General features: G+C 33.1%; 1 protein-coding gene and 1 long non-coding RNA gene across 2 annotated transcripts; both read right to left on the bottom strand.

The window, feature by feature from the left end:
• Positions 1 to 1,020: 1,020 nt before the first annotated feature.
• LOC129874095 (putative glutamine amidotransferase GAT1_2.1) lies at positions 1,021 to 5,194 on the bottom strand. Its single transcript, XM_055949325.1, has 5 exons — positions 5,137 to 5,194; positions 4,737 to 4,832; positions 3,089 to 4,137; positions 2,026 to 2,235; positions 1,021 to 1,494 (listed from the first exon to the last, which is right to left on the bottom strand). The coding sequence occupies exons 2-5, from the start codon at positions 4,822 to 4,824 to the stop codon at positions 1,252 to 1,254; spliced, it is 1,590 nt and encodes a 529-aa protein (XP_055805300.1). The 5' UTR covers positions 4,825 to 4,832; positions 5,137 to 5,194; the 3' UTR covers positions 1,021 to 1,251.
• Positions 5,195 to 12,670: 7,476 nt separating this feature from the next.
• On the bottom strand, positions 12,671 to 15,468 carry LOC129874089 (uncharacterized). Its single transcript, XR_008762834.1, has 3 exons — positions 14,953 to 15,468; positions 13,999 to 14,049; positions 12,671 to 12,914 (listed from the first exon to the last, which is right to left on the bottom strand). It is a non-coding gene; the product is annotated as an uncharacterized LOC129874089 (long non-coding RNA).
• Positions 15,469 to 16,074: the final 606 nt, after the last annotated feature.

Genomic DNA, 16,074 nt, shown 5'->3' with positions numbered 1-16,074 from the left:
CGTTACGTGTAGCCTTAGCATGATCCACGATAAATTCATAGCATTTAGGGGCTGCACAAGCGGGATTGGACGATTTTCTCATTTTTCATGTGTGTTAGCCAATGAATATTTTGGTGAACTAACTTTCATTTAATTTTATTCCAAAACCTTTATGGGACCCCTCATAAGTATCCGAAGGATCAGTGCATGTAGTCTCGATATGATCCATGAGACATTCATAGCATTTAGGGGCCGCACAAACGAAATTAGGCAATTTTCTCCTTTTTCGTGTGTTTTAGCCAATGAATATTTTGGTGATTTTGCATCTAGCCAATTTTTTTTTGAAACCTTTATGGGATCCTCTGTAAGTACCCGGGGGATCACTACGTGTAGCCTCTTCACGTTGCACGACAAATTCATAGCTTTTAGGGACCGCACAAGCGGAATTAGGCATTTTTTTCATTTTTCGAAAGCTTAGTCATTTCCTATTGTTACGTCGTGAATGAAGCGGTCGAAATATAGTGGTTGCCTTTTTACTGTTGTGAGGATATCTGGTTCGTACTTTCCAAAATGTTGTCGGATCTCCAAATATGCACTATATTTTAAAGTTTTGACTTTAACATGGCAACATTTAATTTTGAAGAATCCGAACAACATATATGTTGTGAGGTCGATGTGCCACATAAGAAAGATAATATGCTACTAGGTACTTGGTAGCAATTCAAGTAGTGATGCATATGCTGCTAAATTACTTCAGATGTGAGATTAACTATAGTACTGTGTGATCTTGCTCATAGCCCATAGCCCGTAGGTTGACAATCAACGTAAAATAAGCCAATTTATGATGATTTTTTCCCTTCAATTGACACGTTCGAGTACCTCTCAGCATATACCATCAGCCTGTAGATTGACGATCTTATTTTATTAAAAAAAATAATAAGATTGTCGATGAAATCTATCCTAATTTGTTTGAAATTGAGGCGTAGTTGTAGTTGTCGATGTAATCCATGTGTAAGTAACGCTAAGCAATGTGCTAAAAAATTCCCTCATAAATCTGTGTTTTTCTTGTAGTGTAAAACCTCTCCATTATTCAAAAACACAATATTAGCAACCAACAAAAAAACAAACAAAACTTGATTTCATATCATAAACATAGAGAGAGATTTTGTAGAAAAAAGAGATGTATAGTTCAATAGACCCTTGTGGTTCGATCTTTTCTTGGACCTCACATATAACAGGAGCTTAGTGAACTGAGTTTCCTTGCCTTTTAGTTCAAGCTAATTCCATGTCATTGAACTTTTTGTCTAAAGCCTCAGAACAAAGTTGTCCCATTTTATGATAAAAACTAACCATATCTGAGAGTTGTTCAATTGACATTTTTGCAAGAATAGCCCTAGCCATTTTTTCTCTTTCTTCATTCATCTTCAATCTGTTCATGTATGTTGATGCATTCCTCACTGTTGCTCCCATTTGCTTCAACCTATTCTCTTGTTGTACACTCAATGCTGTGTTTGCCTACATGTCATACGCAAAAACGTTCAAAATCTAGAGTCAGTGAGTTCAAATTCTTCCAAATGAGTGTGATTTTATTATGCATATTTATTTATTTCGGCAGGGGAAGTGGAAATGGAGGAAAGGATTACAAGGTGGCCGAGAATCAAACCCTTACCAAAAAGTTGAAAGTTCAGGTAGTCAACCAACTGAGCTACTAAGAGCGTGAACCAATAGAATTCACCTCTGACATATGCATATAAAACAACATCCCTAGTGCATGTAATCCCGCAAGTGGGTTTTTGGGAGGGTTGGATATACGCAGATTTTTATAGAGTAGAGAGACTGTGACGTAGTAGGGTCAACCATGAAAAACATGTTTATAACCTCACGTTAGTAGGGTCTGAGTAAGGGCTGCAGCCTAATGGTGTGATATAGACAACCAACCCTAATGCAAGTATTAGTGACCGTTCAAATATGTGACCTATAGGTTACACAGAGACAACTTTATTGTTGCTCCAAAAAATTTCAATATATATATATATAAAATTGTACCTGAAGAAATTCAGCTCCAGGTTCAAGTTCAGATTCTTTTTCTGAAATTCTGCCACATCCTGTGCTATACATATTTTTTGCAATTGAAAAACTTTTAACAATGCTTTTTCTTTTGCTCTCTAATTCATGGTTGAATTTTACACCTCTACTTGGCATATTTCCAGAACCATTAAGCTTCTTTGCATATGCAATTACTGCTTTAACAAATTCCTACAAAACCAATCAAATACATTTAAAGTCAAGTTCTATGCACTGTCAGTATAAAATACATAAAAATAATAATATTAATATCAAGTAATTTAAGTACTCTGTTCAGAGAACTAGCTAAGGGATGTGGTGGAATAGTAAATGGTCTCCCACATTTAATCAGGAGTCGTAAGTTCGAGTCTTGAAAGGAGAATCCTCTTGGTAAGGAGAGCTAACATTCCTATATTGTTTTTTATGGGGTGAATTTGAATTAATCGGAAAATTAAATTTTGAATACCAGATGATTAAAAAAAATGTATGTTTAGAAAAGACCTAGTTTCACTTATATGATTAGTTATATAAATACTAATCACTGTGGTTAAGTTGATATGATACATTTGTTTTTTGTATGTATTCTCAAAAAAATTGTTTGCATTTCTCTTAATTATAAATTATAATATAACACACAATATTGTTTTTTTCACTTTCAAAGCTTACTTTACATACTTTCTGTTCATTAATTTTTTTTAACACTTTATGGTTGATCAATCACATGATTTCGTGATACACAATTGGTAAAGGACAGAAACAAGTGGTCAATATACTATCCAACATTAGAAAAGTCTCTTTTATACCTTTTATTGTATCATCATCATCTGGTATTCGATATTTATTTAACTGACTGATTCATATTCGATCTTCGTAAGGCCTTTAAAATTCAAGATCATGACACGTATTATATGCTTTGACCCAAAAACCTCATGAATTTGTTCATCAGGATACGCCGTCATCAAACGTTTTTTCATTTCTAGGACACGAACTCAAAATATCTGAACTCAATAAAATTAATTAGCAAGTTGAGAGTTTATTTATCTACCTGGTAAGCCATAGCACAACCTGGATAATCAAAATCACCATTATCTTGTCCACGCATACGTTCAGGATGAAATTGTAAACCCATAATAAATTTGCCTTCTTCAGGATTATATGCATCTGGATCATAAAAACCTTCAATTAATCCATCATTAGCAAATGCCATTGGCACAAATCTTTGTGCTAATTTCTTAACTCCTTGATGATGATAACTATTAACCCAAATCTCCATTTTGTTCCCATCATCATTATCTTCTAATGAATCTTTAAACCATTTGTGTAATGGTGTATTTTCAACTATTTTCACCACATGCCTATGTCCATCATAATTTTCATAGTTCATATGTACAACTTTTTCATACTTTTGACCTATTTCTTGAGAGTCCGAGAAACATATCTTCTGACAATTTTTTAACAATTCTTTCTCTATATTACTCGGACATGACTTCAATACTATCGACGGGTGCATGTCAGCCGATCCTCCCATCTGACATGGATGCGATAACATTTCTGGAGAGTCTGACCAGCAAAGTTTTTTACTATTCTTGGACAATTCTTCTTCTATGGTGTTCAGACACTTCAATAATGTCGATGGGTTCGTGTCTGATTCTCCAATCAGACACGGGTGCAACATTAATGACATTTCTGGAGAGTCCGAGCGAGATAGTGATTGACAATTCTTGGACAATTCTTTCTCTAAATCTTGATAAAGGGTGCCACCACAAGCAACATTAAGGACTTGTGAACCTCTACAAATTCCCAAATAAGGTATGTTCCTCTCAAGACAAAGTTTTGCAAGAGCTAGTTCAATTGAATCTTTTTCTCTATCAATTGTTGTGTCACTTGAATGTACTTTCTTGATTTCTTCAAGTTCTTCTTGTGATAATCCAGATAATTCAGCATCATAAAGTGATGGATCAATGTCCTCTCCTTCACATAGAAGAACTCCATGAATTGGTTGAAAGCTTTCTAGTAACAAGTGTACACCACTAACTCGCGGCACTATAACAGGCGCTGCTCCATAACTCACGATGAGATCTAAGTGATATTCTCCTGCAGTCGTTGAAGATATAATTAAGTAAATAAAAATGTGCTCTTCAGACATTCAATGATGATATTAGTCTTGGAGGTATAAATAAGTAAAATAAGTGTGTTGTTTCCAACTTTTAATAATTTTAGATGAGTCGTTAACACAATTCAACAACTGAAATGAATCATCAAAACAAGATTATGATTACACATATTTATGTGTTAGATCTTCTTTGCTTATCAATTAAATCAATTCTCAACAACAATAAAAAGCAAATAAAAATAGAAAAGTAAAACGTTGAATATATTTTTTTTCCATAAACAAAAGAAGACCATCACAAGAATTGATGTAACCATGAACATGACAAATTTTCAAAGATATCATAGTTAATCCTTTTTTTATTCATAAAACATCTTACAACCAAAATCCCTCTTTTATCCTCGATCCAATTCCTCCACCAACACGAACCTCAGTTAAATTCAATCATGCTACACTTTTTAGTTATAAGAAAAACGTACTTTTCTCTCTCTGATTCTAGAAAACAACTCTAAGAAAAAAACAGGAATTAATGATGAATTTCATAAAGAAAATTAAAACAAAGAGAGATTTATCGACTACGTACCAACAAAATCAACAAATTTGTTCTTACGAACAGTTCTTCTAGAGACGATTAGAACCCTAGGAAGAATCATTGATAGATCTGGAGCCATATCTTTCTCTATACTTCAAAATCAAAAAAATTAAAAAATTAAAGAGATAATTAAAAATAATCCCCAAAGATTATATATATCAAGATCTTAATGAATATATATAAATCTTTCAAAAGATTTTTGAAATATATAAGACTCTAAACATGATCATGATATATATATATATATATATATATATAAGGGGTAGATCATGCAAATAAAGAAATTAAAATTATTAATTAAGATATAGGCGTAGTCGAGTCGCCGCACAAAACAATATATTGGTTTGATTGATGGGTGAAATTGCATGGGTGGAGCTACAGTTCAGCTTACCAGAATTTAGGGTTTGTGGGTTCGATTTTTGAGGTTCTTAGCTATTTTTATATTTATGGGTTCATGTCGACTATTTATTATAATTTTAGTAAATTTTTATATATTTTTAAAAAAAATACAGGGTTCAGATGAATCTGATACCACAACTCTAGTCTATATCACGAAATTCAATAGTTTTTGACTCAAATTTTATATTTTTATTTAAAATTACGTTAAAGATATATAGTGATTTATCTATAATTTAAAAACTCAAAATTCTACTCTCGTCTCGAGATTAAAGTATTATTAGTTTATATTTCATATTGTAAATCAGTTTTTTTATAGCATTATCTAAACTAGAAGTCAAAAGGCTTGATGATATGCTGACGTGCTGATGAGTGTATTAAAACTTTAACGGATGTTCACAAATATGCCACCCGGATTTTAGAGGTGCCTTTTTAAAATAATATTTATATAATTATGTTCCGACTTAATGATCAATGAAATGAAATGAAAATTATTCGAAATTAAAACATGGCTATTATATGTAACTTTTTTGTAAAATATTATTTTCACACGATGATCAGTGTCAAATAGATTTATCATGATTAAGTTGTAAATAAAGGTGACAATATAAACAATATTGTTTAATTACTTAATATATATATATATATATATATGTGTGTGTGTGTGTGTGTCAAGTATTCATTGAATGCCATAATTTTTTTTATTTTTATTTTTAGTTGTCTTTCAAAATTTGAATCGAAAATGTCTAATATATAAGAACACTTTATTATGTGTTCAATTGAATCAAGTTATAGTTCGAATGTCAATAAAATTTAATGATAAATTTAAGAGATTATTTTATTAATGTAGTTATGTGTTTCCTTTTAATATAAAAAAAATTCAACTTAAGATTAGGCACAACCACCTATTAATTGACACAACTAATAGTATATTAATATCTTAATAGTTGTCCATTTATCATCCCTATCGTTAATCCATTGGTTCTTTGAATGCAACCATATTCTAATTTGGCATAGTCACATTTTGAACATTAAAAATAACTTAAATTTTATCTATTTTCTTGTTTGGTTAGCAAAAGGTCAATCAAGATATGCTTCTTCCTGTTATAAAATTTAATTTGGATTAGATCATGATACATAGAGTTATGCCCTATTAATTATCTTGAACCTAATTAAGAAGTGATTTAATAATTAACAAATATTATGAAAGTGAATGTCCACTGTGGACGCCCCTTTCCCTTTTTCCTCATTTTTCTTCCTTCTTTTACTTTTCTCTCCACTTTAATTTGTTCTCTCCCCCACTTATATATTTTTCCATTCGCAGTGGCTTCTCTCAATTCTCTGATTCTCTTACTATCTCTTTTCTTAATAAATTGTTAAGTTAATTTATTTTATAACACGTTATCAACACGAAACTTTAATTTTCTTCAGACATATTGAATTCTATATCAGAATATGGAAATTTCCCAGTCATCAGTTGGATCCAAAACAATTATGATGATATATGTCTTATTAATAGTGTCACAACACACACTATTTTAAGAGATAATAAATATTTCTCTTGTTTGATTATGAAAGAAGCTAATGTTAATACAATATCTGATAGTACAAGATTAATTGAAGGATTCGAAAAAGCTAAATTTGTTCTTATCGGAGGAACAATTTAACAATTAATGAAGCATTATATTGTAGTAAGTCTCAAAGAAACTTATTAAGTTTCAAAGACATTCATCAAAATGGTTATCATATTGAGACTACAAATGATGAAAAGAATGAATATATTTACATTACTATAATGATGTCGGACAAAACATTTATACTTGAAAAGTTACCCGCTCTTTCATCCGACTCATACTTCACAAGTATTAGCATGGTTGAAACACATGTCACAGTGAACCAAAGGTTTACTAACAGTAATCAAAGTGGGAAATGAATCCCCAGCATTTCTGAAACATATACAGGGTGATATATGTGGGTTCATTCACCCATCATGTGGACCATTTAAATATTATATGATTTTAATAGATGCATCTACAATATGGTCATATGTGTGCATATTATCAACTCGTAATCATAGCATTTATGAGATTACTTGCTCAAATAGTCAACTTAAAAACACAATTTTCAGATTATGCAATAAAGACAATTCGTTTTGATAATGCTGGCGAATTCACATCTCAAACATTTAATGATTATTGTTTGTCCACTGGAATAACATTTGAGCATCCGGTTGCTCATGTTCATACTCAAAATGGTCTAGCGGAATCATTAATTAAACGTCCCCAATTAATTGCTAGACCAATGCTTATGAGAACAAAACTTCCCATTTCATTATGGGGTCATGCTATTTTGAATGCAGCAAGTCTTGTGCGGATCAGACCCATAAGTTATCATAAAGTCTCCCCATTACAATTGACTTTTGGTCAGGAGCTGAACATTTCCCATCTTAGAATATTTGGATGTGCAGTATATGTTCCAATTGCTCCACCACAACGCACAAAAATGGGACCCAAAGAAGAATGAGGATATATGTTGGGTATGAATCTCCTTCTGTCATGACCCAGCCCTATGGGCCGCGACTGGCATCCTATTTGGATACCCAAACGAACTCATATACCAAATCGCCATACTGTAGAATAATTCAAATTTAATATTTGTTCCAATCAGAACAGTAGGCGATCATTACGTTAACGAGTCGCGTGTGCAGAAAATAACATATCAAACCAAAAGGAGCGACGGAAGGCGCGTCACCGGATACGTGCATATATACAAACATATGGGCCGTTTTGGCCGTTATAACAAAAGGGACCGCATTAATACACAAGGCATAATCAGACGAACAGACACGACCCATGACCCACACATATGTCTACAGGTCTCTATAGAACACAATGGAAGTATATGATGGGACAGGGCCCCGCCGTACCCAAAAGATCAGATATACAAGAGTATGTACATAGGTAAACCATATACCAAAGTGCGGCTCCAAGTCAAAGGAGCACTCTGTAGTAGCAGAAGGTGGGTAGCCTACGCTGACGGGTCACGAACGTCTGTACCTGCGGGCATGAAATGCAGCCCCTACAGAAAGGGGGTCAGTATGACATGTGTACTGAGTATGTAAAGCATGAAGTATAAAAAAATATAGATCGTAACTGAAAGGAAAGGTACAAGGAGTACATACCAAACCAGGACATCAAAATCTATACTCAAAACATATGTACATAATGCAAATAAAAATCTTGCATAAGGCTCGGGAATGTGGTAACCACCCTGACGCTGGCACCACAACACATCATACTCCGGAAGGTTTCAAATCTCCGTACAAACTCCGAACACATCATATCATCACAATATGTCATATGTCATATCACATCATAACACCATAAACGGTACTCGGCCCTATGGCGAGGTCTCGGGACCCGTAACACATCATACTGCCGAATATATTATAGGGCGCACAATTACAAAGTCGGCTCGGGTTTCGACGAACGATATCATAATAGTATGCACGAGCGGAGTAGTGAGAATCTAAATGCAATTTAATATACAAAACACTTATAGAGACTCAATAATCGTAGCACATGTCTTTCTTATATCACGTTAGTCTATGTCAAAATAATTTTTCTGCAATCTTCTCCATATTTTAAAATATATTATGGAGCTTAATGGACTAATTAAATAATAGTCGTTTAATATTTTAAATTCTACTCAACATAAGCCAAATGAAATAATAAAGAAAGTTCGGGAATAGGGGGCCCACCTCGGTCGAATGAGGTGGTGTACACAAATTATGTGCGTTAAGCTTTATGACATTACTTTTGAGAGTGTTAAGATAGTCGGATTCTATTTGTACAAGTTATAGAGGTTTAGGCAATTATTTTCCAACTATTCATAAATATTTAATTCAATTATATTGAATGAAAAATGGACAACTTTAGGCTTAAATTTTGGAGAGTTGAGTCATCCCCGAGGCTCGTATCCAAACCTATTACACCTAAGACATGCCAAGGGAAGGAAAGGTAAAGCTTTACATACCTTATTGTCCTTTTACGCTTGTCCAAATTCAACTTCCGTTTCCTCCAAAATCTACAATTGGTCATATTTACCAAATATTAATTATATGGTTGTAAGAATTCAATCTTACCCAATACTTGTCTACCAAAATTTCGGCAACATCTCCCCTATAAATTCAACATCCCCGAGATTTCAACTCGACCACAATGTCAACAACCATGCCAACCACACCACCAATAACATCAACAATCCATTTACAACACACCATAACATAAATTGATTTCTTTTCCAAATAGTGCAATAATTTCCAATCTAACTTTGCACTTTCAAGTTTCAAGTCAATATCCACATATTATGTTTATACATATCATTCTAAGACCATTCAATTATAGGCCAAGAAAATTCCAATTTAATTTATACAATACTTACAATTTCCATATTTCACCCAAAATCTCCATATATGCAACAAAGCTATTATAATACACTTTCTTCTTTCAACTCCATAATCAACAACAACAATTTACACTTTAACAACTTTATTTCCATAATATTATAAAATCACACTAGAATGACATAATTCCCTATAATCCATTTTCAATACCAACTTAACTATTTAAGCTTCCTTTATATTATAAGAATCACAAAAAAACTAACCTACTACACAAACTTAATTCTTTTCATCTCATCACCTTACTCCTCATTTCCAACTTCAATTAAATTCATCCAACTTTCATTTCCAATATAAAATCCACAATAACCACTACTAGAATAACTATTACTAGAATATTACAAGAAAAAAATTAATAAATCTTGCCCAAATAAGAACATGTATACATGACACTATACTACCATGCAAACTTTCATATTTCCGTAACTTCTACCCACTACTACATACTACACATGAGCAAACCTCCATAACATAATAAAAAGAAATTAATTCTTACCTTTTTTCTTCTAACTTCTTCGCTTAACCAAGGTCCTAAATCAACCAAACAAGCATCCAATCTTCCAAAATAACTCCACCATGTTATAGAGGACCCTTGAATTAGTGGAAATACTAGAAGAAAATAATTTTTAGGACAAGATTTCAAGGAGTCATATTTTCCTTGCCATGGCCGATTTTCTCTCTTTGCTTTCTCTTCTTTCTTTTGCTCTTCACCTTTCTCAAATTGTCTAGAGAGTTCTAGGACTTGGATGACTAAATAGCCCTCTTTATTTCATTCATCACATGGATGAATTTACATGGGCTTAAATCCTTTTTTTTTGGGGCCATGGCTTATGGTTGGGCCTCTCTTATTATTTGTTTTGATTTCTTTCCAAGCCCAACCTCTTAGCCCATATGTTTTTATAAAACTTTATTTTGTGAACTTCCAATTTTTCTCTTAGTCTTTTTCAATATTTCCACCTCCAAAATTCCATAACCAACTTATGTATCAAACAAGACCAAAACATAGCATTATCCTTCACTTGTTACAATTATCCCAAATGTTCAAATGTACAAAATACGGGTTGTAACACCTTCTATCATAAAATATTTGGAACCTATGACTGGAGATTTATTTACTGCAATATTTGTTGATTGTCATTTTGATGAATCAGCATACCCAACATTAGGGGAGACAATAAGCAGTTGAAAAGAGAAATAGATTGGAATGCATTATCACTATCTCATTTAGATCCTCGTACAAATAAATGTGAACTAAAAGTTCAAAAGATAATTCATTTGCAAAATATTGCAAATCAACTGCCAAATGTATTCACTGACCTATCAAGAGTTACTAAATCTTATATTCCAGTTGCTAATGCTCCAATTCGAGTTGATGTCCCAGTAGGACAATTAATTAACGCAAATGAGTCTAAACCACATTTAAAACGTGGTAGACCGATCGGTTCCAAAGATAAAAATCCTCTAAAAATAAAAGGAGCAAACAATCAAGATGGTCATGATATGAAAGAACCTGCTCAAGAAGAGTGAGGAGACGTAACAATTGATAAGACCTTACAAGAGGTTAAGGCGTCTGTAAATGATAAAGAAATTTCAATAAATTATGTCTCATCAGAAAAAATATGAAACCAAAATAATATAATTGTTGACAAGAGTTTTGCTTATAATGTTGCTATTGAAATAATGCAATAAAATAGAGATCTTGAACCAAGATCTGTCGATGAATGTAGACAGAGGAATGAATGGACGAAATAGAAAGATGCAATTCAAGTTGAATTAGTTTCGCTTGAAAAATGCAAGGTTTTCGGAACGATAATATGAATACATGAAGGGTATAAAATCAGTGGGGTATAAATAGGTCTTTGTGCGAAAAAGAAATGAGAAAAATGAAGTCGTAAGATATAAAACACGACTTGTGGTACAAGATTTTTTGCAAAAACCTGGACATTGATTATATGGAAACATATTCTCCTGTGGTGGATGTAACCACTTTCAGGTATCTTATAAATCTGACAGTTCATGAAAAATATGGCATGCATCTAATGGATGTCGTTACAGCCTATTAATATGGTTCTCTCGATAACGATATTTTTATGAAAATCTTGAAGGATTTAAAATACCTGAAATATATAAAAACTCCCGAAAAACTTGTTCAATAAAACTTCAAAATCTTTATATGGGCTGAAACAATCAGGGCGAATGTGGTACAATCGTCTTAGCGAATATTTGCTAAAAGAAGGCTATAAAAATGATCCAATTTGCCCTTGTGTCTTTATGAAAAGGTCTAGATCTAAATTTGTCATAACAGCAGTATATGTTGATGATTTGAATATCATCAGAACTCCTGAAGAACTTACAAAGGCAGTAAAATATCTGAAAAGGGAATTTGAAATGAAAGACCTCAGAAAGACAACAAAATTTCTTGATTTACAAATTGAACATTTTGCAAATGGAATATTTGTCCATCAATCAACATATACAAAAAATATTTTAAGAAGATTTTACATGAATAAAACACACTCATTGAGTATCCCAATGGTTGTGAGATCTCTTGATATTAATAAAGATCCATTTCGACCTCATAAAAATGATGAAGAGTTTGCTGGTGCTGAAATACCATACTTTAGTGCAATTGGTGCATTAATGTATCTTGCCAATAATTCTACACCAGATATAACTTTCTCAGTAAACTTGTTAGCAAGATTTAGTTCTTCCCAATGCGAAGACATTGGAATGAAATTAGACATATATTCAGATACCTCCGAGGGACCATAGGTATGGGATTGTTTTACTCAAATGAATCCATGTCAGAATTGATTGGTTATGCAGATGCAGGATATTTATCTGATCCCCATAAAGGTCGATTGCAGATGGGCTATTTATTTACATGTGGTGGTACAGCTATATAATGATGTCATGACCCAACCCCGTAGGTCGTGACTGGTGCCCGAATTGAGCACCCAAACGTACCCTTATCCCAAATTAGCCTTTTAACCGAATAAACAAAGGTAGTGATAAAAAAAATGCTAAATAGATCAAAAAAAATAGATGTAGGCACGAGGGATGATAGGCCGCCACAAAACACACAAAACCCAAACCATATATACAAAACCCACAACATAAATCTGTCTACAGACCTCTACAGATGATAGCATAGTCATATGATGGGACAGGGCCCCGTCGTACCCCTGACCAAAATATCCAAATATACAGAGATAAAGTCAGTACCAAAATACAAGCTCCAAACAAGGGAGCATTGTCAACGACGCAACAAATATCCTAAACAGATGGATCAGCAAATCGAACTTCGGTACCTGCGGGCATGTAACACAGCCCCCCGAAGAAAGGGGGTCAGTATGGAAAATGTACCGAATATGGAAAGCATGCACTGTAATATATAAAATCATAATCTGAATAGTATATGCAAAACATGAAATCAACGTTTAGAATTTCAAAATGCTTATCAAAATCTCAAACCATATATGCACAGACATATGCCATATCCGAACCCATTATGGACTCGGTGAACAAAGTGTGGTTGCCCTCCCATCATCGGCACCACGGCACAGCATAACACCAGAGTAGGAAATATCTCCGTAACAAATCATATCATATCAGATGGCCATATCAAATCATATCATATCACAAACATATATGTACATGGCACAGCATAACTCCGTGGCATAACATTTACCACCCCATGTACATGTCATACCTGCCCCCTCACGTCGGGACACGGCGAATAATGCAGAGAAATATGCACGAAAACATATCCTGGCTCAGGCTCAGTGAAAGAAGCATTGAGGCATCCACGAGTGGAGTAGTGAGAAACTAAATGCAATTTAAATTACAAAACATTTATACAGACTCGATGGCATAATTTTGATAACAAATCATAAAAGGAAACTTGAATAATAATAATAGTACAAGTACTTCCAATATCACAATAGTCTACGTAAAAATAGTATTTTCCGAATCATCTCCGTACTTCCAAATATATTATGGGAATTAACGGAATAATTATTCATATAATATTAGGAAGTATAGCAAAGAGTTTCTTTCAAATTCTATCTACCGTAATTCAAACGGAATAACGAAGAAAAATTCGGAATAGTGGGGCCCACCTCGATCAAATGAAGTGGCGTATACAAATCACGTGCGTTAGACTTCATAACATTATTTAGAAGAGTTTCAAGGTATTCGGAATTCATTTGTGCAAAATCTAGAAGTTTAGACATTTTTTCCAAAACTATTCATAATTACCTAATTCAATTCTATTGAATAGAAAAGGGAAATTTTCGAGCGTCGATTTCGAAGAGTAGAGTGATCCCCGAGGTTCGTATTCACTCCTATTACATGTAGGACATGCCAAGAGAAGAAAATGTAAAGTTTACATACCTTATCGGCTTTTCACGTTTGTCCAAATTCAACTCCCGTTTCCTCCAAAATCTACAATTGGTCACATTTATCAATTACTATTCACAAGACTTTAAAAATTCAGTTCTACCAATATTTGTCTACAAAAATTTCGGCAGCATCTCCCTTATATATATGACAACCCCGAGATTACAACTCGGCCACCATATCAACAACCAAGCCAACAACAACACCGATACCATCAACAATCAATTTAAAACGCACCATAACATGAATTGATTTCTTTTCCAACTAATGCAATAACTTTCAACCCAACTTTGCATTTCCAAATAAATATGAATATTTCATGTTCATAACTAATTTAAACTCATTCAAACATAGGTGAAAAATATTCCAAGTAAGCTATTCCATTATTCCTCAATTCCATATTTCACCCAAAAATTCCATAAATGCAACAAAACTATTACAATTCATTTTCTTCTTTCAACTTCATAATCAAATTCATTTCCTTCTTTCAACTTCATAATCAACAACAACAATCCATACTTGAACAACTTTACTTCCATAATATTATAAAATCATACTAAAAATACATAATTCCCTACAATCCATTTTAATACCAACTTAAACCATTTAAGCTTCCCTTATGTTCCAAGAATCACAACAATAATTAACAAGCTATACAACCTTAATTTTTCCCATCTCATCACCTAACCCATATTTCCAACTTCAATTAATTTCATCCAACTTCCATTTTCAACATCAAATATTTATCATACTACTATTCAAATACTACACCAAAAATATTACACAAAAATACTACACAAAAATTGAGTAAATCTTACTCATATAAGAACATGTATACATGGCACCATATTACCATACAAACTTTCATATTTCCTTAAATTCTACACACCCCTACTTACTACAACATCAACAAACTTCATAACACAAAGAAATTGGATTAATTCTTACCTTTTCCTTCTAACTTCTTCACTTAACCATGACACTCAATCAACCAAACAAGGCTCCTATCTTCCAAAATAACTTCCTCATGTTGTAGAGGATCCTTGAATTAGTAGGAATACTAGGAGAAAATATTTTTTGGAGCAAGATTTTAATTTTCTCCCTATTTTTTTTCCTTAGCCGATTTTCTTCTTCTTCTTTGTTTTCCTCAATTTTTCTCACTTCTATCTTCTCCAATTCTCTTGAATCTTCTAAGAATTGGATGATGACTCCCATGTAAAATTTCAATTTTGCCTCTCACCTTTTCTAATATTCTCAAGTTGAAATTCCAATTTTGTCCTTAACCTTTTGTAGTATTTCCATATGTGAAATTCCAATTTTGTCCTTAACCTTTTATAGTATTTCCACATGTGAAATTCCAATTTTACCCTTAAACTTTTCCAATATTTCCAAATCCCAATTTAGTCATAAGAATTATGTATCCAACAAAATCAAACATAGTTTTGCCCTTGACTTGTTACCGTTATCCCAAAAATGTCCTATTGTGGAAATTAAAAAAAATATGGGATATAACAAATGACGTTCAACAAAGCAAACTATGATTGCCACTTCTTCAAATTATGTAGAGATAATAGTTATTCATGAAGCAAGTTGAGAATGTGTTTGGTTAAAATCAATAACTCAAAACATTCAAGAAACGTGTGACCTTTATTTGGCAAGAGATACTCCAACAATATTGTATGAAGATAATGTTGCACGTATAGCTCAATTAAAGAGAGGATACATCAAATGAGACAGAACAAAACATATTTCACCAAAATTCTTCTTTACCCATGATCTTCAAAAGAAAGGTGAAATAGATATTCAACAAGTTCGTTCAAGTGATAATTTAGCAGACATATTCACCAAGGCATTGCCAACTTCAACCTTTGAGAAATTGAGATACAGGATTGGAATGAGTCATCTTCGAGATATTAAATGATGTCTTCATCAGGGGGAGTATAATACGCGCTGCACTCTTTTTTTCTTAATTTAGATTTTGTCCCATTGGGTTTTCCTAGCAATGTTTTTAATGAGGCAGCACTCAAGGCGTATTATCAGATGTGTGTATTCTTTTTCCTTCGTTAGGCT

The sequence above is a fragment of the Solanum dulcamara genome, chromosome 2 (assembly GCF_947179165.1).
Source record: "Solanum dulcamara chromosome 2, daSolDulc1.2, whole genome shotgun sequence".
NCBI lineage: Eukaryota > Viridiplantae > Streptophyta > Magnoliopsida > Solanales > Solanaceae > Solanum > Solanum dulcamara.
The sequence above is the reverse complement of the archived record's forward strand: the minus strand, read 5'-3'. Positions and strand labels throughout refer to the sequence as shown.